Raw genomic sequence first — 26,038 nt, 5'->3', positions numbered from 1 at the left:
CAACAGAACCACTTCCGTTATTCTACTGGCACTTCTCGCTTACCGTACGTGCCAGGGCGGGGCGCGAAGGTAACAGTCAGCTACAGTCTATTGCGGGAGCATCATAACAGAGAGGAGGAACAGTGGCACGGTTTTGTTTAGCGAAGTCAATTTCAGATCGGGTACAGTCATTTTTCACGTTAATATTCTTCAGACAAATTACTTGTCTTAGCTGTATGTTTAATAAATCCCATTCTTTCCCAGGCTAATTTTCACCCACACCCGCTCCTTTTGCTAATATTAGCTAGCTAACCGATCCATAACTTATAACAACAAACGTCAACGTTAGCCTCTACAGAGACAATCGCTGTGGATAAAGGTCCTTTAAAATGGCCTTACCTGACGCAGAGAATGAGTGTTCCGTTGGTGAAGGGGGAGAATCCGATGTTATTGTCACAACTTGTGTCCTGGGTGGCTTCAGTGAGAGCGGCGAGACCAGAGCTCTCATCTCCAGCCTGCCGGAGGTCCACGGGGACACAGTGACAAGCGAGTCCACCACACAGAGGTTCCTGGGTGAGACAGTCCTCGCAGATTTCATCAATTCTTAAATAAACAATTTTCAGTCAGTGCTTTGCATTGGTGGTTTTAGATTGTTCTCATATTCATCACATTCTGCCCATTTTCTCCCACAGTGATAATGAACAGATATCAAGAGCAGCCTCATCTGCTGGACCCACATCTAGGTACATTATGATAAGCATGACTCTGAATTCAATGTGTATTAGTACCGTAGATTCATTTGGAGAATGTATGTATAATGTAAACGCACCCACTCATCAATTTTTCAAACCCTGTATTAGAATGGATGTTGAACATGATACTGGATTATGTAAGGAGTGAAAAGTCTCCCCCCTCACTGGTTCATTTGGGCTTCAAATTTCTCTACATCATCTGTAAGGTCAGTAAAAACAGCACTCTTGCCGACAGTAGATTGTCAAGTCAGTGAAAATCCACTAGACTGCACTGCACAGAGTAAAAACTTGACCACTCATTTTACTTACCCAGCAAAGCTATCCAGCTAATTCAGTACTCCTGCTTGGTGATACAGGCCCTAGGTTGTTTGTATTTATTCATATTTTTCTGGCCAGGTAAGAGGCTATAAAATCTTCATGCAGCTATATCCTCATGAGGTAGCTGATGTCCAGCCAGTTCTGGACCTGCTGTCCAGACAGGATCCCAAAGACTCTGAGGTGAGATTGGCATTATTTTTTATGGGAAAAAATAATATTCCTGTCCTTCACAGCAAGCACACCTTTGTGCATTTTCTTCCTACAAATTTGGTGTGTATTATATTTGGTGTTAGGTTTACTAGCGGCATGTTTTACAATGTACTCATTCCAGACTTGGGAAACTCGCTACATGCTGTTGTTGTGGCTGTCCATGACCTGCCTCATACCCTTTGACCTTTCTCGTCTGGATGGCCACCTGGAGTCAGACGGCGGCAAGGCCAGAGAACCCACTATGGACCGCATTCTGGCTATTGCAAAGGCAAGTTAATTGTATGAAAAATCTTGATTTTTGTTATGGTGTTTTGTGTTGAAAGAGATTGGTTTATATGTCTAGGTCTTGCTCCCCATAATAGCTTTTCTTTATTATCAGGATTTATGAATCCTCAAAAATATTTTAATAAACTGTCCAAAAGATTTTCAGAAGTAATTCTGTCATCAGTATGTCTCCTTGTCAAAACTGAGGTAACCATAGAGAAACTTAATACTATTGAATCCTTTGGCATAATATCTGAACTGAATTTTACAGTCTTGGTTGAAATTATTGGAACCCCTGAATGTAAGGTACAGAATTTAGAATATCTTCAGAAATAAAATGCTAATTAACCAATTTTGTACAATCAGAATATTTTAATAAATGTACAAAGTTACTGAACAACAACAAAGAAATGCTTTCATGTAGTGAAATAAAAAAATATAGACATAAAATGTAAACTCGACACAGTTATTGGCACCCTTTTGATTAATTTAAATGAGTTCCTCAAACAAAATAAAAAACAATTTAAACTCACCTGTGTTTAAGTGTTCACATGACCTGAATTAACCATTGATTGATGATTTTACTACATCCAAAGGTCCTGATTGTTTCCAGTTTTGTTTTCACATTGGCACAGACGAGAGCTGTCTGAGAGCATCAGAAATGCTATTGTCAACAAACATAACAATTCCAAAGGCTACAAGGCAATTGCCAAAGATCTGGAAATCCCTCATTCAACAGTTTGTAATGTTATCAAGAAGTTTCACAGTCATAAAACTGATAAGATGCTTCCAGGACGTGGCGCTAAGAAGAAAGTCAGTGAGACAAGTCTGCGATGGTTGATGCGGAATGTGGAAAAAACACCACGGAAGAGATTCAGGCTGACCTTGAGCAATCTGCAGTGGTGGTTAGAGCCTGTAACATATGCCGCACACTAAACCAAGTAGGGGTCCATGGGTGAAAGCCAAGGAGGACACCACTATTGAAAGAAAGGCACACAAAGGCAAGAATAATATTTTCAAAAACATTCATAGATAAGCCAAAGTCTGTCTGGCGTAATGTTCAGTGGTCAGATGGGACCAAAGTAGAGCTCTTTGCAGTGCTTCAGTTTGTTTATAAGTGACAAAATGAAGCCCATAAGGAAAAAAACACCCAACCTATAATAAAAAACACAGTGGAGGCTCTGTCTTATTGTGGGCTGTTTTGCTGCCTCTGTTACTAGAGGCATTTAGTTTATCAAAGGAATGATGAAATCAGAAGATTACCAAGGCATTTTAGAGCTACCAAGTGTCAGAAAAGGTTTGAGGTGAACGACTTGGGTCTTTCAGCAGAACGACGACCAAAGCTCACGTCCAGTAGCACAAAAGAATGGTTGAAAAGGAAAAGATGGGCTGTTTTAAACTGGCCAGCAATGAGTCCTGACCTAAATTCCATTGAAAACCTTTGGAGAGAGCTCAAATCTGTCATTGCAAAAAGAACTTCTGGCAAAGTTGAACACATAGCAATGGAAGATTGGCAGAAACTACCAGCAGACAAGTTCAAGAAGCTTCTCAATGGTTACAAGAAACATTCAGAGGTTTTCATTGTTGCCAAAGGTTCTGCAACCAAATGTTAGTGAAGCGTGCCAATAACTGTGTCTGGGATAGATTTTGTGTTTGTATCATTGCAGTACTATGCAAGTTTTGTTTTTATCAAAACATTTTATTAAACTATTTTGATTATACAAAATTGGTTCATTTGCATTTATTTCTGAAGATATTCCAAACTCTGTACTTAAAATTCAGGGGTGCCAATAATTACAACCAGGACTGTATTTAGCCCTGGCAATGTTTGTTTATTTGTAGTATTACTCCAATGTTTAAGTATAGGGTGATGCTCGACACTCATGGTGTCATACAGTATGAATAACAGTGTTTTTGTTTGCTTGCAGTTTTATCTAGTTGTCAGTGATACTCCCAGGGATGCTGCATCTGTACTGGTATCAAAGTAAGTGCACAAACAGTTGTCAGTGTATTAACTGGTGTAAACCCATATGTTAGATGTCAAATATCCACACTATTGAAAACAGGAAATAATCTTTTTAATCATCCACCTTCCTGTTTTGTATTACTGAATGTATGCAATGACCATGAAATGTGCATAAACTACAATGTGTTCTTTTAAGGAAAACCAAACAAAGCAACATTATTATCAGTGTATTTGGGTTATTAAGCTTGTTACACACATCAAGGCTAAGTGTCTATTGTATGTCTCAAAAATCAAGGACTGAATGTAATCTATAAAACTCAGCAACTTATTGCAAACACAAAATACAAACGACATGTGAAGTTATTAGCTGTAATTAGTTTTCTAACCAGTAGAGGGCAAGGTTGTTCTTGGAATGTCTTTCCTGGTGTCTGCATTTCTTTATCCAGATTAAACATTTTATTTCTTGCTTGACTTGCTGTACATGACCGTACAGGTTCATGACACGCCCTGATGTGAAACAGAAGCGTCTCGGAGACTTTTTGGACTGGAGCCTCACCACTATATCCCAGACCAATGACCAATCAATGAGGGACATTATGGTGCTGGATGGTGCTCTGCAGTCTCTGGTAAACGCGCATGCTTACTGATCATACTCAGCTGGTTTTGCGTGCACGGCTGTATTAAAACCTGCAGAGGGTAGTTTACAAGAGCTGACATGACTGGTAGGTTTTACCCAATACCTAATGTGGTTTTGGCAAGTGTATAATGCACCTGCTACGTGTGTGGCATGTACTGCTTCAGGTGACTTACAGTGGGGTCCAAAAGTCTGAGACAAATTCCCGTTCAAGTGAACGGGAAAGTTTGATCCACAGCTTTAAGATAAACGGTTCTTCAGTAAATTGGAACGGGGTTGAGGGTACTTTGTTCCAATGAAAGTCAAATGTCAAGCCTCTCACATTACACCTGTTCTCACAGCAAATCTTATTCAATGATGGTATTTTCAAATCACTGTCAGCTAAGGTAATATATTGCAACCCTCAAGCAAGTACATTACATTCATATAATGGCGCGTAACTTGCACAACATGTTTAGAAAGCGTCCCTTTGTGCTTCATGTCTTTGAAGTCAATCTGGCCCCAGCCTGTTTGGTGCTTAGGGTGTTTAAAACTGGCTCGGTGTGTTCAGTCAGCCTACATGACTACATGACCCATACTTGCAAGTTTTGTGTGTGTAGATTGAGGCTATAGTGACATCAAGATTCAAGGACAAAAAATAACTAAAAATGACTTGAGCTTTGGTTTCTGAGAGTAATCTTTAATTTTTAGTTTGTTGGTGAAATACTTACTATTTCAAAATGTACGATGCCTTCCCAAATGTTACTGCTGTCACGTGTCCTCTACAGTATGTTAGCTTGATTTGGTCATCTTATTTGTGTCCCCTAGGCAAAGCTTTTCAAACATGGAAAACGAGATGACCTCCTACAGTATGGTAGGTTCCCTTTTTTTCCTATTATATCTATCTGCAGTAAAGTAATGAATGAAAATCAAATGAATTTGCCATTAATCCCAATCAGCTGGTCTTCGAAGCAGGATGGCAGCAGTTCAGCTGGCCCCAGCTTGACTGAAATTTTAATGTTATTAGGAAGAACAGATTTTTGCTTTTGACTTGATGAAAGCTCAAAGAAGCACTCTTAACTTCTTACGTCAGTATTGTGTTCATCGTATGTGGACTCAATTTATTTATTTATGTAATTAAATTATAGTATTACAACACATAATAATTATGTCTTTATATTTTTCCCAGCTCCTACCATTCTGCAGTGTCTGGAGCAGAAGTGCCTAGCAGAGAGCAGCCAGGCCATGCTGAGGAAGCTTGGTGTCAAACTAATCCAGAGGCTTGGCCTCACCCTCCTGAAGCCACGTTTGGCTGCTTGGCGGTCAGCAATAATACCAATAAATAAATTCATTGTGTGTTTACATAAAACTTGACTTTGTTACATCCGGTCTCTTCCTAGCTAGTTTTTCATAGTGAGTAAGGTCAAATGTGTCACAACACATTTTACTGTCATTAGTAATGTGTTTGGCTCAGGCAGGAGCACAGAGTTGTGTGTCTTTAAAAAGTTTATGTGCATGTTTTTCAGGTACCAGAGAGGTAGCCGCTCTCTAGCAGCAAACCTTTCCATGTCCCAATCTGCTACAATTACTGATGTGACTCCTGATGTGGACACACAAGAACAGGAAGAGGACTATGACATACCTGAAGAAGTAGAGACTGTTATTGGTGAGTTTCTGCCCCCACTCAGTTTAAAAGGTTTGTTATTGCAATATGTCTATTCAGGAACTCAGATTTGCATGTTATTTTACAGAGTATCTGCTGGTGGGACTGAAAGATAAGGAAACAATTGTGCGCTGGTCTGCAGCAAAGGGGTAACAATCAATCCTCATCTAGCAAATTTGTAACAGTTGATAACAAGTCGTCCTTGTTGCTACTTGTCTATGGTTTTCTTTATGTCAAAGACAGTATCTCCAAAAGACTTTGCTATTTTATTTAACCCTTCAGCATTGGGAGGGTGACTGGGAGGCTTCCACAGGAGCTGGCAGATGAGGTGGTTGGATCATTGTTGGACTGCTTCAGGTAGGTTCATGCTGGGGGCATATTGGCTCTTGCCGTCAGTTGGGGTCTACTATTTATCATTTCTTATGTTCTTTTTTTTTTTTTCTTTTTTTTTTTCTCCACAATACCTGTCAACCAGGGACATTTTTTCAAGCAGCCCCATTTTTCTGAAACATGTTCTATGTTTTGACATGTGTTGTGTGTGTTGTTTTTCAAGCTTCCAGGAAACAGATAACGCTTGGCATGGAGGCTGCCTGGCATTGGCAGAACTTGGAAGGAGAGGCCTACTGCTGCCTTCCAGATTGAATGATGGTATGTGTCCAGGTATTCACATTGAAATACATATCATAAGATACATTGACTATTGTAAACAAGTCGGTTTTTGTTACCGATTTATTTCAAAATGTTTACATTTTCAGTGTATCGGCTCTTCCGTAGTCAACTTTCTACACTACAAAAAATGTCCACGTTTAAATATAAAGAACCCTTATATAAAACCACGAGACATAACATGCACATACCTGTTAAAACAATACTTTGCATTTAACAGTTTTGTTTTGTTTTTTTTTTGTTTATACAATTGACCTTGTGGCAGTTCTGTAGATGTGCCACATCTGCTCCTGCTTGAATGGTCAAATATTTCAGTGCTTAATTAACATTTTAACATTAATTTTCAATAAGTTGATCTTTCCATGTTGAGGCTTGCAGTGGTAAAGTTGGGAGATATTCTGTCCTTATTACCAAGTATTGTAACAGTCAGAGTTTAGTTGTTAGCATCAACGGAGCCTCCTCCTCAGAACCCGTCCTGGTGCTTTCACTCTCTTGTGTGGTTTATGGCAGTTGCTTTCAGCCTGGCCGCTGTTTGCTCTTTTCATGCCCATTGCCTTAGCCTTGGTTGTGTGCTTGGTCTTCTCTGGAGAGCCGGGGCTTCTAGCGTCTGTGGAATCCTTTGAGGGCCCGTGTGCAGTGCTGAAGTCACACGAGGAGGCAGCGGAGCTTGCAGTGGCTAGCTGACAGAGTGCCAGTGCTGCAGTCTGCCTCTGGTCACATGGTTCTTCATCCGACTTAGCATCTGGCCTCTCCTGAAGATCTTTAGGGCTGCTGCAAGAAGCTCGAAGGCTGAGGTTCAGAGGCAACTCATCCCCTATCAGTTTCTCTGTGTCTAAGCACCTCAGTCTGTGCTCAGATGGACTTTTTTCTTTATCCTGTTTTCTTGTTGAGAGGTTGAGGGGAGCCAGATGTTCACTGTTGACCTCATCATCTTGTTCTGACGTAGTTTCAGGACATGACTCATAGACAGACATGGAGGAATATCTTCTGCTTTCAGCTGACCTGAAAGGGACAGACCAAAACTTAAATTTAGTGGACTGACTACCATTATTGCAAATACATTATACTGCAGCTCAGTTAAGCCAAGAAAGAAAGATTATTTTTCCTCAAAAATTAAAAAAAAAAAAAAAAGCAACTAAATTTGGGGAGTCTGCTTACCCTCCATCCACATGCAATGTTCTTAACTGCAGCAAGCTTTCAGCAGACTCCTCTTGTCTAAAGTAATTTTTGATGGGTAGCGTGGCTGTAGCAGTGTGTCCTAGTTGGGTGGTTGTCTGTGATTCACCAGTGCTGGTGTATTGCAGGGCCTCTGTGTCTCTCTGGATGGTGTGTGCATGGCTGGGTCTATCAGGGGACCCCAAGGCTGAACAACCCGCTTTAGGGCTTAGCCTGGTTGCTTTGTCTCCACTTTGCCCGTGGTCGCTCTGCCCTTGTTTAGATGTGTTGAGGCTGTTGTGTCTGGGATGTGAATGCAAGTATAAGTCATTATCCTTGGGCCCAAGGGTCTGGCCGTACAAGTTCAAAGGAATATATCTGGGCCCTGTAATTGGCATAGAGAGTTCATGTGGTCTATACAGGGTATAATGCAGAGGGGGGTGTGGGTGAATAGAGTGGCAGTATCTGTATGTGTATGGAGGAAAGAGGGAAGTTTGAGGTGGGGCAATGGGTTGTGGCATCACGGGCCTCTGGGGATCCAGAAACTCTGTCTGGAAAGACGGAGAGTTTGGCTCATTTGCATGGTGATTTCCTGGGAGGTAGTATGATGGATACAGGGGCCTGTCAGGCAGGAGATAAGTAGAGTATTCAGGAACAATGGGAGGGGGTATTGATTTTAAGGGAATGGATGATGAAATTGTACCCCATGGAAAGCCTGGATGGTTGAAAGTGGGAGCAGGAGTTTGCGAATCCTCTGACCGCTGCACAGATGACTTGAAGGCATCTGCTCCATCTCGGTTGGGTGTGACAGGGGAGAAGGCAGACGGGCGTGGCAGAGACTTGGCCTCATTGCTCTCACTATTCTCTTTCTCTATAACTATGTTTGGTTTTGTCATGTTCTGGCTGTCCTTATCGACCGGGCTGTCAGACCCAATGCATACTTCTTCTGTGTCTTGTCTGCTCTCAGCTTTGTTCTCCTCAGCTCCCTGTTTCTCAGGACTGTTGTTCTGAACTGCTTGCAGGAGGCTAGGACAGTCCTTAGATTTGACAGGGACTGCCTTTGCTACAGCCTTGACCTGTCGAGCTGCTTGCCCGGTTTTCTGTGACATCAGGGAGATTGAGTTTTTACACAAGTTATATTTCATGTGGTTGAAGAGATGGGACTTTTCGTTGCAGGTGAAAGGACACTGGAAACACTGATACTTGAAGGGCTTGCCTGGCGGTCGGGGAATGTAGTGGGGTCTTTTTGGCTTGCGTTCCTGAGCAGTCTCCATTTTGCTTCTAATGCACGTTTTCTGAAAGAAAAATTCAGCACATTGCAGTTGAGGAATTAGTAGTGGTTCAGATTTAGATTCATAAAGTTCTTCTTTTCATATATACTTAAGCTGTCGGGGAATGTGACACTAAAGCATATAAGAGCAACTCGTTAATCATTGAAACTTTTTGTGCCAGTTTCTCACTGAGTAATGACGCTACTAAAGTTGTTTGACTGGTTCAGGAGGAAAGTGGTTCTCATTGGAAGGTTTTTTTCACTCAGTGTTTCTTTAGCAGCTCGGCCAGAAAAATCTAGCAGCAGAAAACACGGCACCCCCGGGCTAATTTATTTCTGCAACTGTTACTTCACGCTGGGTTGGACACCAAACAGAGAAATAATTATGGAAACCTGTCTCCTGTATGCAAAAATGTACCCGCATGTTTGCATAGGTGCAGTCGTATTTTAGTGTGACTTTGGTTGATTGGCAGCAGCCTAGAAGCGCTTCTGCTTGGCCTGATGTTCACCTGTATATCATTTTGATATTGCCCCACTCATCTGTCCTATAAAGTACAAGGGTTTGCTAAGGCACAAGGTAGGCAGGTGTTGGGCAGACTAGACACTTACTAACACAGACCTGGAGGGCATGCAGAGACTTGCTTTCGCTCTCAACCTTACTAAACTCTGTGCTTACGGCGTGGGAACCACCAGCCACCTGCTTCCCATGACTACACCTGCAGGATGCACCCAGCTCCCATTCATCATTTTATGAGCTCACCAGCTCTGGAGAAAAAGGAGTATGAGAAGTAATTCTTTACTAGGTTTTCATGTAACGTACCGGTTAAAGTAAATGTAGCAGGTGGCATCGGAAACACTTCAGGTTCGACATTTGAAATGAAACATCACCCAAAGCCGTGAGTTAAGTGGTGTTGGGTGCTGCACGGAGGAACCTGCATGTCATGCGCTGTCGCAAGAAGTTGTCGCTCAAGTTTCTGTTCAACTGTAGAAGCATGCAAAGCCACTCCCTTCTTAAGTGAAATCCATTAGAAAATCCCTTTTTTAACATTATACGTCTTCAGTATGATTATAAGCCAGTCAAAACCTTTTTTCTTTTTTTTCTTCATAAAAAAATATGTATTTGGATCTTATGAGCTTGGGTGATTTTTATTTTTTTTTTAATTGAAAGACTAATTTAATATTTTATAAGGAAAAAAAGCTCTGTTATTTAACTAAGTATCTTGACCTTTTTTTTTTTTTTTAAGAGGGTCCTCCATAAGGGTTAGGTACTTGGCGCATTACCTGGGCATCACTCCTCACTGATCAGGCAAGGGCTAATTAAATCCACAGGTAACAGGTGCATGCGAAGCCTATACCTACCTCAAATACACCCTACAAACTAGTGAACAGTACCATTGAAATTGTTTTACAAAAACACAGAAAGGCTTTGGCAGAGTGCCGTAAATAAGTAAATGTAACCTAACATTGCTTGTTTGTTAATGAAGGGAAGATTAAAAAAACACATGAAAAAATTACCTGCTGTGGTTGTAGCAATGGTGTCCTGTCCTCAGTATTTGGCCTGCAAAGAGCCGCTCCACAGTACAAAGTCAGTGTTAGTATCTTGTCAGGACGTCCACTCCTACATGTGCTAAGAGATCAGAGTGTGTTTGTGAATGTGTGTGATGGTGCATGTGTGTCTGTATTTGGTGATGTTAGTTGTGTGGTGAGTTCCTCTCTCTGAGGTGTTGTCTCACTAGTGGGTGGGGCTTCAGCCAAAACAGCAGGGCCCTCGGGCAACATCGATGTACCTGATATTAGTCAAGCCTGAAGCGATGATTTACATGATGGGGTCAGGTGGGGGCTCTCACAATATCTTCCTCTTTCCTCTTTGGTGGAAATGACCACATGGGCCACATTCTACAGTTACTTAAAATAACATTCTTGTTTGCATAAACGCAAGTTTCAAGTCAAGTTCATGAGCAAGCTGGCAAGATGGGCATGACATTTGCATACTTGAGGATAAAATTGTTGCTGCTCTTTTTAGTTTTATGTCACTCTTGAGCAGTGCACAAAGAAAATAATACAGACCTGCAATGCTAATCATGTTGTGCTTTCTTTCCCTATCACATAGAAGTACCACCATTTTGGTATTTGCTTGGCCTTGAGCACAACCTTATTTTTTCTAATGCTATCAATCTATTCCTTTAAAAAATCAAAGAAGACCACCAAGAAACAGTTCACAGTTTCTGTGCTGCAAAAGGGTTGCTTTAAATGCATGTTAACTATAAAATGAATAAAACCAGGAAATCTTACCACAGTTCAGAGACTCAATATATGGAAAACAAAAATGTTCATTTAAAATCACCCATACCTTCTTCATTATTGTGACACACCCAATCGCAATCTGTTGTCTGTTTGCAGTCGTGCCACTCATTATCAAGTCCCTGACCTACGAGGAAAAGAGAGGAGCATGCAGCGTTGGTTCCAACGTGCGTGATGCTGCCTGCTATGTGTGCTGGTCTTTTGCCAGGGCTTATGAACCCACAGAGCTCCAGCCTTTTGTCACTCAGATTTCCAGGTAACCCTCTTTTTCTTTCCCTTCCAATAAAACTGTGACATGCATAGCTTGCTGCAAAACCACACTAATTACACATTTTCATCTGTCAGGTAGACATAAGTGTGAATCTTGCGTGGGCCCAAAATGATTCATTTCACTAATAATACGTTTGTAATAAGACCTCACTCTTCCCCACAAGAAAATTAAAAAGCCAGGGTCATCTACAAAATAACAATTGTGCCTGTATTCCAATCCCCCATTTTAAATTGCTCTTGCTGCTGTTTGTCCTCCTTGTGTATGTATCGTCATGTACATTTTTACAGAATTATTTACTTAATTTACTAGAATAACATCACCGGTATGCCATAATTGCCACTCTCAACAGCATAACCCCTTCTCTTTTCTGACAAAGAAGGAAAATATGGGTCAAATATGAGTAGAGCTGCAGCCCACAAACATTTTTTCACGTACGTGCCGACAAGACAAACAGAAGCGCCTCTCTGTAAAATGCAATACAGCGACAATCAAGGGATGGAAGCATAACACACAATTAATCAGTAAGATTTTTAAGTTGCAACTCATTCTGAATATCATCATTCTGATTTCCATAGAAGCTGCATGATTTGCCTCTGAGCAGTTATTTGCTGCCTCAAACCAGTTTTTCTGTGCCACACCAATCTTGCATGTTCCCACTTAACCAGCACACATACTTGTGCATTGCTTTTGTGCCTCTGCACTGAAGTAGGTTGCAGTTTACTCTTTATCTTAATTATACAGACGGATGTCATTCTAAGACCATGGTATCAAAAGTTGATCATCACATGTTGTGTGACTCCAAAGGTACTTAACAGTAATGGCATTTCAATCATGAGATACATGCATTTCCCTGTTATTTCTTTGTCTTTTAATAGCAATTTCACTGCTGCCAAGCAGTATAAGCGGTTGATCTTTTCGTGGCTCAGTGCCAGGGGTTCTTCTGTAAAAATGAATACTTGGTCCTCTGTGCCCTGACTGAGACAGATACACTCCATGATTTCATAGAGCCCCATATCCAAAAATCTTCCAAAAAGCTCACTGCTGTTAGGAAAGTCAGCTGTAATCTCAGCTGAGTTTCAAAACATCAGTAGTGAGCTTGAAGGACATTTTGGATCTGTTTTGGATCTATTTTTTGGCATTATAACCACGAGAAGTGTATTTATAAGGTACATGTAAATATAAAAGATCTGAGAATGGAAATCAATTGCTGTTTCTATACTGTTGCACCTGAAAAGATTTAGCCACAGAGTATTACAAGTTTTGAAACCATTAAAAAGTGCTTTACAGGCAAGGAAATAATAAGAAATAAAATAAACCAAATACATTAAAAGAAAAACAGATATATGAATGGGTGGTGAAATAAAATACAGAAAGTAAAATTTATAGTCCTTTTCAAACATAGAATATGTAACTGCTGGCTTCATCTTTCTCTTAAAGTGATAGCTTTTTGTCATTTAGACATAAGTGACTTTTATGGTGATGTTCTTTATTGCTTTACTCAGACATGAGAGGACAATTACTGACAGAGCTGACATTAAATTCAACACTCAGTCTTATATTACTTTTACATAAAAGTGACCAGGGTGCTTATTCAGACATTAGACTGACATGTTAAATGGCCATCAGATTAAAAGAAAGGGGTGCATGTCTGAAAGGGGTTTTTGAACTATCTGATTCAAATTCCAACTGTGAACAGTGGAAGGCACTGGACGACCGTTGTTTCTTTTGATCTAAATGCTAGAATGGAAAATGGTTTAGAGGGGCCTTCTTCCAGGGTCCGAAACAGGAGCTAGCCTTAAAAGTATTGAGTAACATCTTGATACTTGTACATATAATCAGCAACCGGTGCAGAGAAAGCAAGGTGCAATATCATCAAGTGACGCATGTTCAGTCTTTGTCAATACTAACGGTTCGCTTGCTCCTTGATCTCATTTTCTCTCGGCATGCATGTATGGACCTGCGGCCTCTGACTGTGCAGACCAGCTCTGCAGAGTCAGTTTGAACCACCGCAACTACCATTATCATCAGCAGTAGCGACAACACCCTCCCTTTCCCTAGCCTACAGGATTGCCAGGTTTCGCCTGTTGTTGTAGGTTTCGGTCGCCGTTTGGCAGCAAAGCCCAGACAAGCTTGTTCATGCTCTATTCATCATAGCTTGATGACAATTTATAGAAAAATCATCTTTGTAAATGTGCGACTAAGGGACTTGGGGGGCTCATGCATACACACTGTTGTATCTCTGCTTACACATTTACAGTTACTCAGATGCACTGTGTACTTCTTAATTGTAGAAGCCACAGATATAATTCGGAATATCCTTCAGGGCATTATCCGGAGTGCAATCAGGGCTGTTTTTGTTTCTAAGCCCTCGGGGTAAGTTAGTGGTTAGAAAAGCTCCAGGCCTTAATCTTACTGTTTGGAGGCAGGGAATATGGGAGGAGAGCAAACAAAGCAGTAAGTGTCGGGCTGTCACTGTGATGTATAAGTATAAGGTTGGGCCCACCTTCACCAACTGACACTCACACATCCACACCGCCTGAGACTTGCAGAGGCAATGTAGAGTTGAGGGATGCTGAGGTCAAAAGGTAACCACACACAACTTCCCGTAATGCAGGGGAGTCATGGTTAATTATATTCCCCGCTTTGCCGGGAACCTGCGCACCGCAACAAAAATTCAGTTTTGTGGTGATGATATAACCTTGACTTAGACATCATTTTAAAATCTGAGTCAGAGATCCTTAACAAATTATTAGTATGTTAGTACAATATTGGTGCAATCTAACAGGAATTACTGAGAAGGTTAGTATCTCAGTAGGGGAAATGTTGCAAATATGTGCATAAATATTGTATGTGCCACATTTTCCAAGCTGCAAAAACATTTGCAAGAAGGGATGATACCTGATGGACTAAAAGTGTCTAGAATATAAATGTTGAAATAGTTAATTTTTGAAAAAAACAAAGCGACAAAGCACAGAGAAGCACATTTTAGACTCACACTTACAAAGCTATAGTGGGAAGAACTGATACATACTGTTTTTTACATTTGAAGACTATCACATTAAGTTGTCTACTCATAAAAACTTAAAATTTTAAGCATTCTGTGACTGTGAAAACACTTTACTGTTAACAAAGTACCATATTGCATACAGTGGACAGTTCTTGGTACAAGTCTTTTTTCAGATCATTTATATTGTCCAACCCACTGTTACTTTGTGTTTCTCTCTGCAGTGCTCTGCTGATCACAGCTGTGTTTGATCGAAATGTCAACTGTCGCAGAGCTGCCTCTGTGAGTTCTCTGTTCACCATCCTACATTCGATGACTAAAGATAAACAGTTAAATGACACAAGTTAATTTTTTTTTTTTTGCCTCATTTTGTCCCAGGCTGCCTTCCAGGAGAATGTCGGCAGACAGGTTTGTGACCGCTGGATTGACTACTTGTACATTATGACTAACAGAATTACTGTGATTTGAATTTTATTTGCTGCCAAATATCCAGGTCTTGCTCAAACTTGCCTTTTTAGTGAGAGCTTTTGAAGCAAAGAAGTAGCCTCCCAGTGAGTGCTACAGGGCACCAGCAAAGTCTTGATTTTCCAACAGTCCTTGAGCCATAAAGCTCTCTTAAAATCTGAGTTCATTACTTGAATATGGAGCCAATCCACCTAATTCCCATCGCGCAGCCATTTGCTCAGTGTTGAGCAATATACAGTAGATTATTCTTACACATGCGCTGAAAACATATCAGCTTTTTGTTGCTTGTTTGTTTCTCAATAGGGAACGTTTCCTCATGGCATTGACATTTTAACTGCAGCAGACTACTATGCTGTTGGGAATCTCAATAACTGCTATCTGAACATCAGGTAAGAAACAATGTTTTCACATTGGCAGTTCTTAAGTGCTCGTCACAGTACTGTCACATTTTCTTAGTCACATATACTCAAGTAAAGCTTCACGCGGACAAATGCTTACGTAAGTACACTTGTTCTAGCAGACTAAATAATAAAGTGTGTTGGCAATAGGTGTTGTCCTATACTTACTCACACACCACAGATTTTAGCTTTGTTCTAGTGTCACTTGTAGTCATCTGGAAGAAAACCGTCTCTGTGCGCAGGAAGTAACAAATAGAAATGAGTCCCACTTCACAGCTGAACTTGTGGCCATAAGATTTTCTCCCCCTCCTCCTGTCCCACCGGCCAATGACAAAAATACATTCAGGTCAAAGGAATGTACAACATTGCATGATTTGTGATTATTAAGGTACCTAGAAATATGCAGCTTTTTAACAAATATAACTAAATAATGAAAATTGTTTAGTTTAACAATAACAGGGAATATGGCACTAAAGCAAAGCTATCAAAATCTGGTGTTGATATTACACCCAGAAGCTTGCAGCTTTAAGCTCCTAAATACCTCGTAGAACATTGACATTGCTAATGTTACTATATAGGTATGTGCAGTTTAATCAGATAGTTTATAAAGCATGTGTGTTTATGAACAGCAGCACTTTTCTCTGGGGATACACATCTGACATGTAAGCAGTGAACTGTGTCCATCAAAACCAAAACAGAAAAGCGCTAAACTTTTCAAGAATTTTAACCTTGGGCAGAAATGCAGCAGAGCAAACATTCAAGCAGTGAAAATGGAAAAGATGCTAGCCTCATGGTATGACCTACTAAAAAACTGCACATAACAAAGAAAATGAAATAAAGATGTAGAAAATGATGAGAGCTGGGTTGAGATTTCTTGTCAAAAACTGGTATTTTCATGTCAAAAACTGGTCTTCATTCACAGTTTTTGTGTTGTTGTTGTTCTCTAAGTGTTTACGTAGCTAGTTTCCCAGAGTACACCAATGCCATGATAGACCATTTAATAGCCATGAAGATCAACCACTGGGATGGGTAAGTACTTGTATTGTCCTGCTCCTGTAACGTCAGCAAACATGAATAAAATTGATATTGTAGTTCTCTTTTTGTCTCTTAAACAAAACCACCATATTTTTTATGTGATTTGCAGTGCAATTCGGGAGCTTGCCACTAAAGCACTACACAACCTGACACCTCAAGCACCCGATTATATGGCAACAACAGGTAAACAATGCCACTTCCCCTGTTCCCCAGTCAATGTAGAGCTTTCCATGAAAATAAATTGTTCCTGGGAAATCCCTTTTGGTAATTGACTGAAATCTATTATTTTTGGTCGTTGGTCATAGATAGACCATGTGCTTTCTTCCTTGTTGGTTTCAGTTTTGCCACAGCTGTTGCCCATGGCAGTGGGTATTGACCTCCACAGTCGCCATGGTGCTATCCTGGCATGTGCAGAGATCACACATGCTCTGTACAAACTGGGCCTTCAGACCAACAGGTAGACTCCTAAGTCCCCACTCAAAAAGACACTGAGCTAGGGGTGGATTTCCAAGTCCAAGCTGCAGTTTGTGCTTCTCATATATTAGCCTCAGCTTTACATTTGGGTCACAATGATAAGCATCCTTTTCTCTGAATGATAAATACCCAGTGATGTTTGAAACCCATAAGCTTGTTTAACAAGACTCACCCCTAATCTGGAGGTATTTCCAGAATCCTCAAAGGCTCTTCTAACCATTTGGATAAAAAACATTCTTTATGTTACACAATAAAAAAGATTTTTAACTTGTCTCAAGTTGCGACTCTGTGTTTTGTTTTTGCCCGAGGAGCCATCAGCTACCATTTCTGTTTGGATCAGGAAGCAAATCCACAACTTGAGAAATTAGTTAAAAATTGTATTTTATTGTGTAGAGGACGGAAACTATTTTCATCCAGGTGGTTAGAAGAATCTTAAGAATCTTTCAAACATCACTGGGTATTTTTATTGTAGAGAAATGGATGCTTACCAGTGTGACTTGATTTTTAACACTGAAGCTAATACACGAGAGGCACATAGTGGGGGTATCCTAGTTCATATTTTTGACATAATTTTAAAAGTTCTACTGGAATAATGGAAATATACTGTGAAGATGAGCTTCTTATGTGTGTGTGTTTGTGTGCGCGTGTGCTCGTGCAAACGCACTGATGATGCAGCTTCAGTAGAAAAAATAAATACATTTATAATAACAAATACAATTTGATGGTAAAGGTGCACCTTGTACTCCGTTCCATGAATTGTTGCTTCAACCTGTATTTTTTTTTTTATAGGACTGTGGTGGACATGATTTCTTCAGAATGTGTGGATGCATTAAAACATATTCATCGGATGGTAAGGGTACCCCAAGCAGCTAACAAACAATTTTGCTTCAAATTTAATAAATTGGCAAAATATCCTCTGTTGCTGATTTCCATTTGTTGATACACTTTCAGCTACATGACAGAAAACAGTACAGGTAGGCAGACTGTATCAATTTAACTCTCTGTTAGCAGCAAGCTAAAAGTGCTAAATATCGTTTTATTAAACTTATGTTGTTGTTGTTTTTTTAATTTAGGGGTTTTGGTGGAGAGCTAATCAGGCCAGCAAGTAAGTTTAATAGCAAACAGCAAAATGGCTTTAATTGTTTTTAATTAGTCGAAACATGGTGGAAGACACTAAAGACAGCGCTATTTTCTCATAATACAGTCGATATGATTGATATTATCTTTTCTACAGTGTGCAGCCTAATCGAAAAGCTGTCCCTGTCCAAAATGCCTTTTAAGAATGACCCTGTAATCAGTAAGTTAATTATTTTAAACACTCGCTATTTTGCCTTTCATTTCATTCAGTATCGCACCTAAAAGTAACTAATGTTGTGACTTGACTGTGTTTCAGCTGAGTGGCAGTGGCTCATTGATGACACCATCAAAAATCTTCATCTCGTTTCTAGTGGAGCTAGTGGAGCGAAGGATGGCATTATGGTAAGCTTAATATTTCTTTATAAAACCGAGGTACTGCCATGGATCAAGTGTTTCGCAAGACTTACAGTTCTCTGGAAGTAGTTAAACTGCTCTTAAGAAATTCAAATTATTTAATCCAGAAAGACTATTTGTTTTTTACCACTTACTGATCTTCCTCTTGTGTCTGCAGGTTGCAGTGGTATCAGCCTTGTCCGCTTTGTGTGAGGAATACTACCATGACCGGGCAGGCCAGGCTGACTCACAAATGCAAGGTAGGTTGAATATAGTTTCCTAATTCCACCACTTACACTCTGGCTTAATTTGAAAATAATTTCTGTATGGTGTGTGTGTTTGTCCGTCTACGTGCGCACGTGTAGATGTCCTGGTATCTCAGTACATTGAGGGGCTGCAGAGTCCACAGATGCTCACTCGTTGTGGATCTGCCCTTGCCCTCGGCTGCCTGCCAAGATTTATGATCCATAGCAAACTGAAGCAGGTGTGTTTGAAGTTTTGTGTACATTTTCAAGCCATTTGACATCTTACTGCCTCAGTAATAAGGCATAAAGTGTGTCCGTGTGCGTGTGTTTTGTCTGTGAAAGATCTTTGAAGGCCTCCAGCACATGTGCACTGTCAGCCAGAAGGAAGGGACTTTTACAGAGGCGAGGAGGGATGCAGTCAGAGCAATTGCTCAGTGAGTATTCACATACATTTTTATTGACTTCTCATCTTTGCACCTTCTGTCTCGAATTTTTTTTTTCTATATTCGTATTTTAGTTATTTGTTAATGGTTCATGTTTATGTCACAAAGGCCCCTCTGTCTCTCCTCTGGTCTTTGTCTTGCCTGTCTGCTAGTTTAACTGCGTAGTTGTGCAGGCTGCAATGCTAAAATAAACAGTTGACTTACTATACTTGCCAGACCTGATTGACATGTCCGTCCATTTGTTTCTCTAAGACTTTTTTATCTCTGTCCTCAAAATTCTAATTTTATGCCGTTTCCCCAATTCATGTGATAGCTTCCTTGTTGTCCCTTTGAATATTTTTTTTTACTGTGTGAAATGTTTTGTTTTCACTCTCCTTCAGAGTGTGTTTGAGGACGGGTGTTTGTGCCCACGGTTCCCCAGACTCTGCTCTGTGCCCGGAGAATGTAGCCAAGGTGTATGGCACACTGCTCGAAAGCATGAATGACTACACAACAGACAGCAGAGGGGATGTGGGGGCCTGGTGAGTGAACGTCCTCATCAGCATACATATGTTAATATACATGCAAACACTCACACTCAGCCCACCAATACACACATGCCCTTTTGCCTCAGGGATTAGGAATGTTCCCCTGCCTGAGGCCTCTGGTGTCTTTCTGTCCCTCCACCTCGGGACATAAAGACATGACATGCATGCCTGTCTCACTAGTAGCCCCAGGCCATGCTTACTGACACGCCAGGAATGCCACCAGGCTTGTCACTTGTCCTCACAACATGGGATGGGCTTCTTCTTTCAGGCTGGCTAGCAATCTTATTCTTTCCTTCATTCTTTTTCTTGAATATGTTTTCCTCCACATTTCCACGCCCTTCTCTCTCCCCTTAATGTTTTCTTTCCTGCACCAAACTTTTCTTCTTTTTTTTTTTTTTTCAAGCCCTCACCCGCACCAGCACACGTTTCTTTTTCATTTTCATTATTACAACATAAATGTTCTTCATTTTACCTTTGCCTCATGTTTGCCAGTAGACCAATAGTCAGGAGTTCCACTGGTCACCTGCGAACCTGTTTCAGGGTGTGACTTTTGAACAAATGCCCTGATCAACATGTCACCTAAACAAATTGTGCCCTGCAGCGATGAAGCTATTTTGACCTTAAAAACTGCCAAATCCAGTGATACTGAAATATGATCTTCAAATTCTGGCGTGTTTCCTTGTGTCAGCTTATTTGTGTTTTTATGCATGCATCACTTGTCATGTGGTTTTTAAAAGGTTAATTTTAAGGACTTTCTTTAAATGAGTGTGAAGTAGATTCAAGCCCGTGTCATTGCAAGCTCCACTCTCTCTGTCACTTCCCACAGGGTGAGAGAGGCAGCAATGACCAGTCTGATGGATGTGACTACACTGGTGGTCAGCAGTGCTCCAGAGATCCTTTCGCCAGACCTGTGAGTAGACATCAGAAAACTCCGATTAACACCAGCTCTTGGCTAATTTTTTATGAATCTTACTATACAGCCAGAGAAAGTCTTCACTCACCAGCAGCTGACCATAAAACTTGTAATATCAGGCGATCTCAGACTTGTTGTTTGTTCAGTAAATCTGTGGTTTCATCCCAGTGTCTCAAGGTGTGGCCACAATACCTTAGCGCTAAGTTAGTCAAACTTGGATCATGTATGTCTTGTAATTATTATAGAGAAACAGGATCAAAACAATTACGCAACATTTACTTTTACCTTTTATTGGATACCAGTTGATATCTTAAAAAGAGTCACGTCATGGTAGTATTTACACCCATTGTTGCCTTCGGGCTTTTTCACAGCACAAGACTGATTAATGAATATTAACTGTAAGTCCCCTTTCATCTGTCACCAGAAACCTAGTTCATAAAGACATAGAACCTGGTACGAGTTTGAAAACAGTAGTTGATTTGGGGATTTAGTCATACTTCAGTGAAGTTTAATGTAGTGAGACCCTGCATGGATTTCTGATGATAAGGATGGCACTTATCTTCTTTATCTTCTAATATTCTGAATGCAGGGTGAATTGTATGATGTGCTGCCTGGCCCAGCAGGCAGCAGAGAAGATTGACCGATACAGAGCCCATGCTGGCAGCATCTTCCTTCGCCTCCTGCACAGCACAGAGCCTGCAGTGCCTCACATCCCCCACAGAGAGGAGCTGTTGCACATTTTTCCTGCGTGAGTTACTCCTGCCCTTTATTTTAACCAATTTGACCAACTCTGGCCTTTGAAACAGCACTGATGCACCAAGGTACACTTACACACACTTTTTCAAGGTACTTTGCAGGTAGGTTGTTCCAAGCATCTTGCAGAACTTGGCGCAGTTCTTCTGTGGATTTGTGATTTGTCATGTGATTCCAGACTTGTCATCCCAGTTTAGTATAATATAACAGCTTGATGTGGAGCAATTTTATGTACGATAACTTGTAATATTTGTTAATCTTTGACCCCACTTGCTCTGTTTTTCAGTGAGACCACAACCAGTCTGAACTGGAATGCTCCATCCCAAGCTTTCCCGTATATCACCCAGCTGCTTGGACTGCCTCAGTATCAGTACCACACCCTGCTGGGACTCACTGTGTCTGTGGGAGGGATCACTGAGTCCACAGTAGGTCAACTGTGACGGGAGGAGTAGAATATTGTCAAATTAGAGCAGTATAATGTACAGATTGGTTACAACTTTAAGGAAAAACGAAAAACAAATGCAGACACGTCCGTACAGGAAACAAGGAGTCACTGAATGTTGAATTAATGAACACGAATCAGAAACTGTGGTCTTCTCAGTTACTAGATCTCAACCCAATTGAACACAGATGGGAGAATTGGAACGTACTTGTTAGTCAGCGCTCTCCAAAGCCGTCAACAAAACACCAAATGAGGAATTATGTTTTGAAAGATGTTTTTCCATCCCTCCAGTAGCGTTCCACACAGACTTGTACAAACTGTGATAAGGAGCACTTAAGGAGCACTGAACCTCATGGTGGCCCCACATCGTATTAAGAAATTTAATCTGGTTTTTTCCTCCAATTTGTCTCTCATCTGTATTTTATAAAACTTCACTTTCACCTAAGAATTGGTTTAGTAGAAGCATCACTTTCAAATTTGAAGGCCATAAACAAAAGGTTTACGCAATAATGAAAATTTGAAAAATGATGCTGGAATGAGACCATAGCGCACGGAGTTGAGTTAGATCTATAGGGGATTTTGGCATTTTATTGCCCTTAAAGATGTTGCATCAACTTTCTACTGCTGGTATAAAATATGGAGCTCCTGAAAATGACATATGACAGAGACACTTAATGGTATATCATTGTACTTTGCTCATTAGTAAGCTGGGATGTTTGTGCATACAGCACTGCTCCATTTCATTGTAAAAATTCAATTTTCATCACATAATGAGGCCTGACTATTTGTTTGGAGAGCGTGCGCTGCTTTGTTCTTTATTTTGTGGATAATCCTGCTGCCAGTAATAAACTGGCAAAGTCAGGTCTTAGTAGTGTTTATTTATGAGAAAATTAGACCAGCAGGGGGAGCCCTGTGTCTAATGTAGTCTGCTCAGTCCTCTGCACCATAAAAATCTTTCCTTCTCTAAAATGCCTGACTTTCAATGAATTCTTAAAATCACAGATCAGGCTGTGTACTTTGACTCATCTCCACCGTGTCCGATCTTGCAATATTGCGGCAACCACTTGAGCCTCAAGGATTGATCCAGACTTATCCAGAACAAATTGATCTGACAGGTCCCTCATGGTACTAGCAGGCGAGAATTTCCCATCAGCTGAATCTTTGCATTGCAGTGCTCAATAACAACTTTAAAGCATGTCTACTACTTTCCTCTCCTGACCTTTTGCTCACCATCACTTGGGAGGCTCAGCTGGGGCCCCAAACTAGGGTTGATGAAGTTCTCCCTCCTCCTCCAGTATGACCTAACCTGTAAAAACCACTCATTTGAAAAGGTACAGCCCGTAAAGATTTGTGATGGTTAGGCTATTTTTAACTTTTAGTGTTTGTGGATATCATAAAGACAAATAAGTTTGAAGCCTGTAATAGCAACAGCGAGGTCAACAAAGTTGAATTAATGTGCCAACGGAGGCTGTAAACATATTCCCTTGGAGACAATCTGGCTCTTGTCTTGCTTTTACCTCCTGCTCCTCCAGCCTTTCTTTGCCACAGATACATCCTCAGAGACGGGAAGGACTGATATGTTTGTACAGGGTTGCATGCAGGAAACTGAGCCAAGACTGCATCGATACATGGGCCAAGATTACCATTCTCACACCACAGGCACATACTCACACAGGCCAGAGAGAGAAGGAGCATCCACCAACTTTCCAGGAACTGCCTTGAAGGCTAGCCTAAACATAGAGAGAGCATTCAGTAGAGCCTAGCAAAAGCCAAACTGCAGAAACTGTCACAAGTCCCAAGACTGTGAAAAAAAAATTCTGCACCAACAAGTAGTTTCAGTACCCAAGCGTTTCACAGTTTTCATTTGTATATTTTTAGTTTGTTGATTCTTGAAATAACCTTTAATCATTGAATAACACAAATAGAAACACAGGCAATTTTGTTTGTAATGGTAGATAAGAAAGTCAACGATGAAGTTTCCATGTAACTTTGTTTATCTGTAGAACGTTGTGTTGCTTTGTTGCAAATGTCAAGGTGTGAAACTTTCTTTCCTGTAGTCTGATGATATCATCTGTTTTACTCTTTATCTTTCCAAGACCCCTCCGTTTCACGCTCATTCACTTATAAGCACACAGCTATTTTGAGAGTGCAAAATTTTACAACATGGGAGTATTAGTATACAGGACATCATTAAATGTAAAGCAGGTCTCTTTCATTTCTTAAAGACAGTGATACTGTTGGACAAAAAGCAGCAGTTGCACTCACCCTCAGCACAATGAGTGGAGGTCTGTGTATTTTAGTTCACCGTTCTAAACTTCAGGCTGCTGCTCCACATTAACTGCTGCTCTCCACTGCCTCTATTCAGGTGCATTTTTCTTCCCAGTCGTTGTTTGACTATCTGAAAGGGATCCAGGAAAATAATGATGCTCTGGCACAGTTTGGAAATACTTTGCTGAGCATCTTCAAAGACAATCTCCGCAATGAGAGGTACACACATCTTTTATTATTACTGTTGTTGGCTTTTTTGTTTTGTTTTATTTACTTTCCTATACAGTATAAAACAGGTAAAACTTTCCTCCATTTCATTTCAATAATTGCTCTCTGGGATGTAAGTGACTGTTTTCCTTTTTTTTAGGTTGACTATTCCTTTTCTTAAGATGCTCAATCAGATGCTTGCTAACAGCTGCTTTGAAATCTTCACCACACAAGAGAAGTAAGCGATGCAACAACTTTGTTTTTAAAAAAAAAAAAAAAAAAAAATGTGGATGACATCTTTGAGAACTAAAGTTTTTCTGTGTTTGCTTTCTAAGTCATCAGTTCTGTTTGGATCTTCTGGCCCTTTGCAAAGAGTTCAAGAAGTCCAGAGATATTTCCAAGCTGCGTGCCTGTATAGCTGTGTAAGTCTACAGCTCATTGATAGATGTAAACATTATATACAGCGCTGAAGCAAAATGAACCGTTCATGATGTCTGTGCTGACTGATGTTTCCCAGCTTCTGTGGCTTGATCCAGTTCCAGGGTGAGGTGAGAAAGAAAGTTTTGTCTCAGCTACTGATGCTACTCTGCCATTCCTTTCCTGTGGTAAGTCCACAAGACAAGCATAACTCACCTATCCTCAGCAGATGCATAGAACGTTTGACAAACTGTGTTTTTAGAATTTAAAAAAAATGCAGCACTGTAGCTTATGGTACAAAATTCACACTCTCCAAATGCCAGGGAAATTTGTCTTCCGCCTGCTAAATTTGCCAGTGTTAGTATTGTAATGTGTGGTTGCTTTTGGCCGGGCTAGTGACATGGCTCTAGAAACGGAGATGTTGTCATTGCAGCTGAGACAGTAAAAAATGAACCGGTCCTTTCTTTCAACTGTAGATAAGAAAGACCACAGCGAGCCAGATGTATGAGATGCTGCTGACCTACGATGATGTCATTGATCCCGAGGTGTTGGATGACGTGATGACTCTGCTGAGTGATACTAATTGGTCAGTGGTCACACGGGGTGGTGTGATTAAATATTCTTGAATCGTCAAAAGCATTCAGAACGTACAACATGTGCCATGTTCTCATGCTGGTTGTCCGTTCCAGGGAGAGTGACCTTGCTACAGTACGGCCTCACAGGAATCAGCTTTGTGACTGGTTGGGAGTCCCCAGGCCACAGGTGGTTGCCAAGGTAACCATTTGACTGACATTAGTTAGAGCTGAGTGCTTGACAGGATTCCTTTAGGCAGATGCAAGCTAGCGAACTTTTTATGTTTCATTGCCCTGTTGGACTTGGACTTAACCCCAACCGCTCTCTTTCATCAGCAGAACCCTGTCCAGGTTTCCTGATTACCTGTGGCCGTGAAAACCAGCAGGAAGTAATGTGGCTGGACAAAATCCTGTAGAGAATTAGGGATGGACTCTGAATTCTGCTCTCCTTAAGCTGTCCTGTATCATTAGGTCTGGCCATCTGCCAAAAAAATAACACATGGAATCAAGTTTTACATTACAATGAATTAACGGAAACATCAGCTATTTGCCCTGTTTTGTTATTATTACTACAGAGTTCTTGCACACCAGAGAGTTATATGACAGATGCACAAGATCAAAAACACTGATAAACTAAAAAAAATCCAGGACACTGTCTCACTCACTCGTACTCACTTCAGTAACATTGTTTTGGTCCTGCTGTCGTTTCCCTGATGAAGGTATGAGGAACGTATCACTGATAAAATAAAATGAAAGTTTTTCGCTTTTTTCCCTGTCTTGTTATTGGAACTTCCGAACACTAAGAAACCTTGAACACATTTGTATAAAGCTTTCATTGTAGTTTACTCTCCATAACACTTTTCTTACATGACTCGCTCAGGTCACAGTCTAGTGACACTTTGGAAATGGTTTCACTAGAGCTATTTTCATGTAACCTCTACCTGTTAAAACATGATAGATGAAACTGAAACTACAGC

The 26,038-nt window shown here is 40.7% G+C and overlaps 2 protein-coding genes across 6 annotated transcripts; one reads left to right on the top strand and one right to left on the bottom strand.

Annotated features, from left to right (window-relative positions):
• The first annotated feature begins 37 nt into the window (after positions 1-37).
• On the top strand, positions 38-25,603 carry tbcd (tubulin folding cofactor D). 5 transcript variants are annotated; one of them, XM_040122298.1, is made up of 40 exons: positions 38-161; positions 329-552; positions 672-722; positions 840-937; positions 1,128-1,229; positions 1,381-1,527; positions 3,452-3,507; positions 3,983-4,115; positions 4,931-4,976; positions 5,292-5,424; positions 5,629-5,768; positions 5,854-5,914; positions 6,048-6,122; positions 6,319-6,413; positions 11,257-11,413; positions 14,657-14,714; positions 14,811-14,840; positions 15,201-15,286; positions 16,244-16,324; positions 16,440-16,513; positions 16,670-16,787; positions 17,594-17,654; positions 17,756-17,778; positions 17,878-17,909; positions 18,039-18,101; positions 18,198-18,283; positions 18,453-18,534; positions 18,640-18,758; positions 18,862-18,953; positions 19,343-19,483; positions 20,316-20,399; positions 20,992-21,150; positions 21,442-21,580; positions 23,963-24,084; positions 24,233-24,310; positions 24,408-24,494; positions 24,590-24,677; positions 24,966-25,075; positions 25,179-25,263; positions 25,398-25,421. In XM_040122298.1, exons 2-40 carry the CDS (start codon positions 369-371, stop codon positions 25,419-25,421), a joined length of 3,600 nt encoding a protein of 1,199 aa, XP_039978232.1. In that variant the 5' UTR covers positions 38-161; positions 329-368. The 5 variants fall into 5 exon arrangements, with proteins under 5 accessions (XP_039978232.1, XP_039978222.1, XP_039978249.1 ...); XM_040122288.1 differs by having other exon boundaries at positions 244-552; XM_040122315.1 differs by having other exon boundaries at positions 38-552; positions 19,376-19,483; positions 25,398-25,603.
• znf750 (zinc finger protein 750) lies at positions 6,878-8,875 on the bottom strand. The gene is made up of 2 exons (XM_040122329.1): positions 7,590-8,875; positions 6,878-7,433 (listed from the first exon to the last, which is right to left on the bottom strand). The coding sequence occupies exons 1-2, from the start codon at positions 8,858-8,860 to the stop codon at positions 6,878-6,880; spliced, it is 1,827 nt and encodes a 608-aa protein (XP_039978263.1). The 5' UTR covers positions 8,861-8,875.
• Positions 25,604-26,038: the final 435 nt, after the last annotated feature.

The sequence above is a fragment of the Xiphias gladius genome, chromosome 3 (assembly GCF_016859285.1).
Source record: "Xiphias gladius isolate SHS-SW01 ecotype Sanya breed wild chromosome 3, ASM1685928v1, whole genome shotgun sequence".
In the NCBI taxonomy this organism is placed as follows: Eukaryota; Metazoa; Chordata; class Actinopteri; order Istiophoriformes; family Xiphiidae; genus Xiphias; species Xiphias gladius.
Note: the sequence above shows the minus strand (reverse complement) of the source record. Positions and strands in the feature narration are given on the sequence as shown.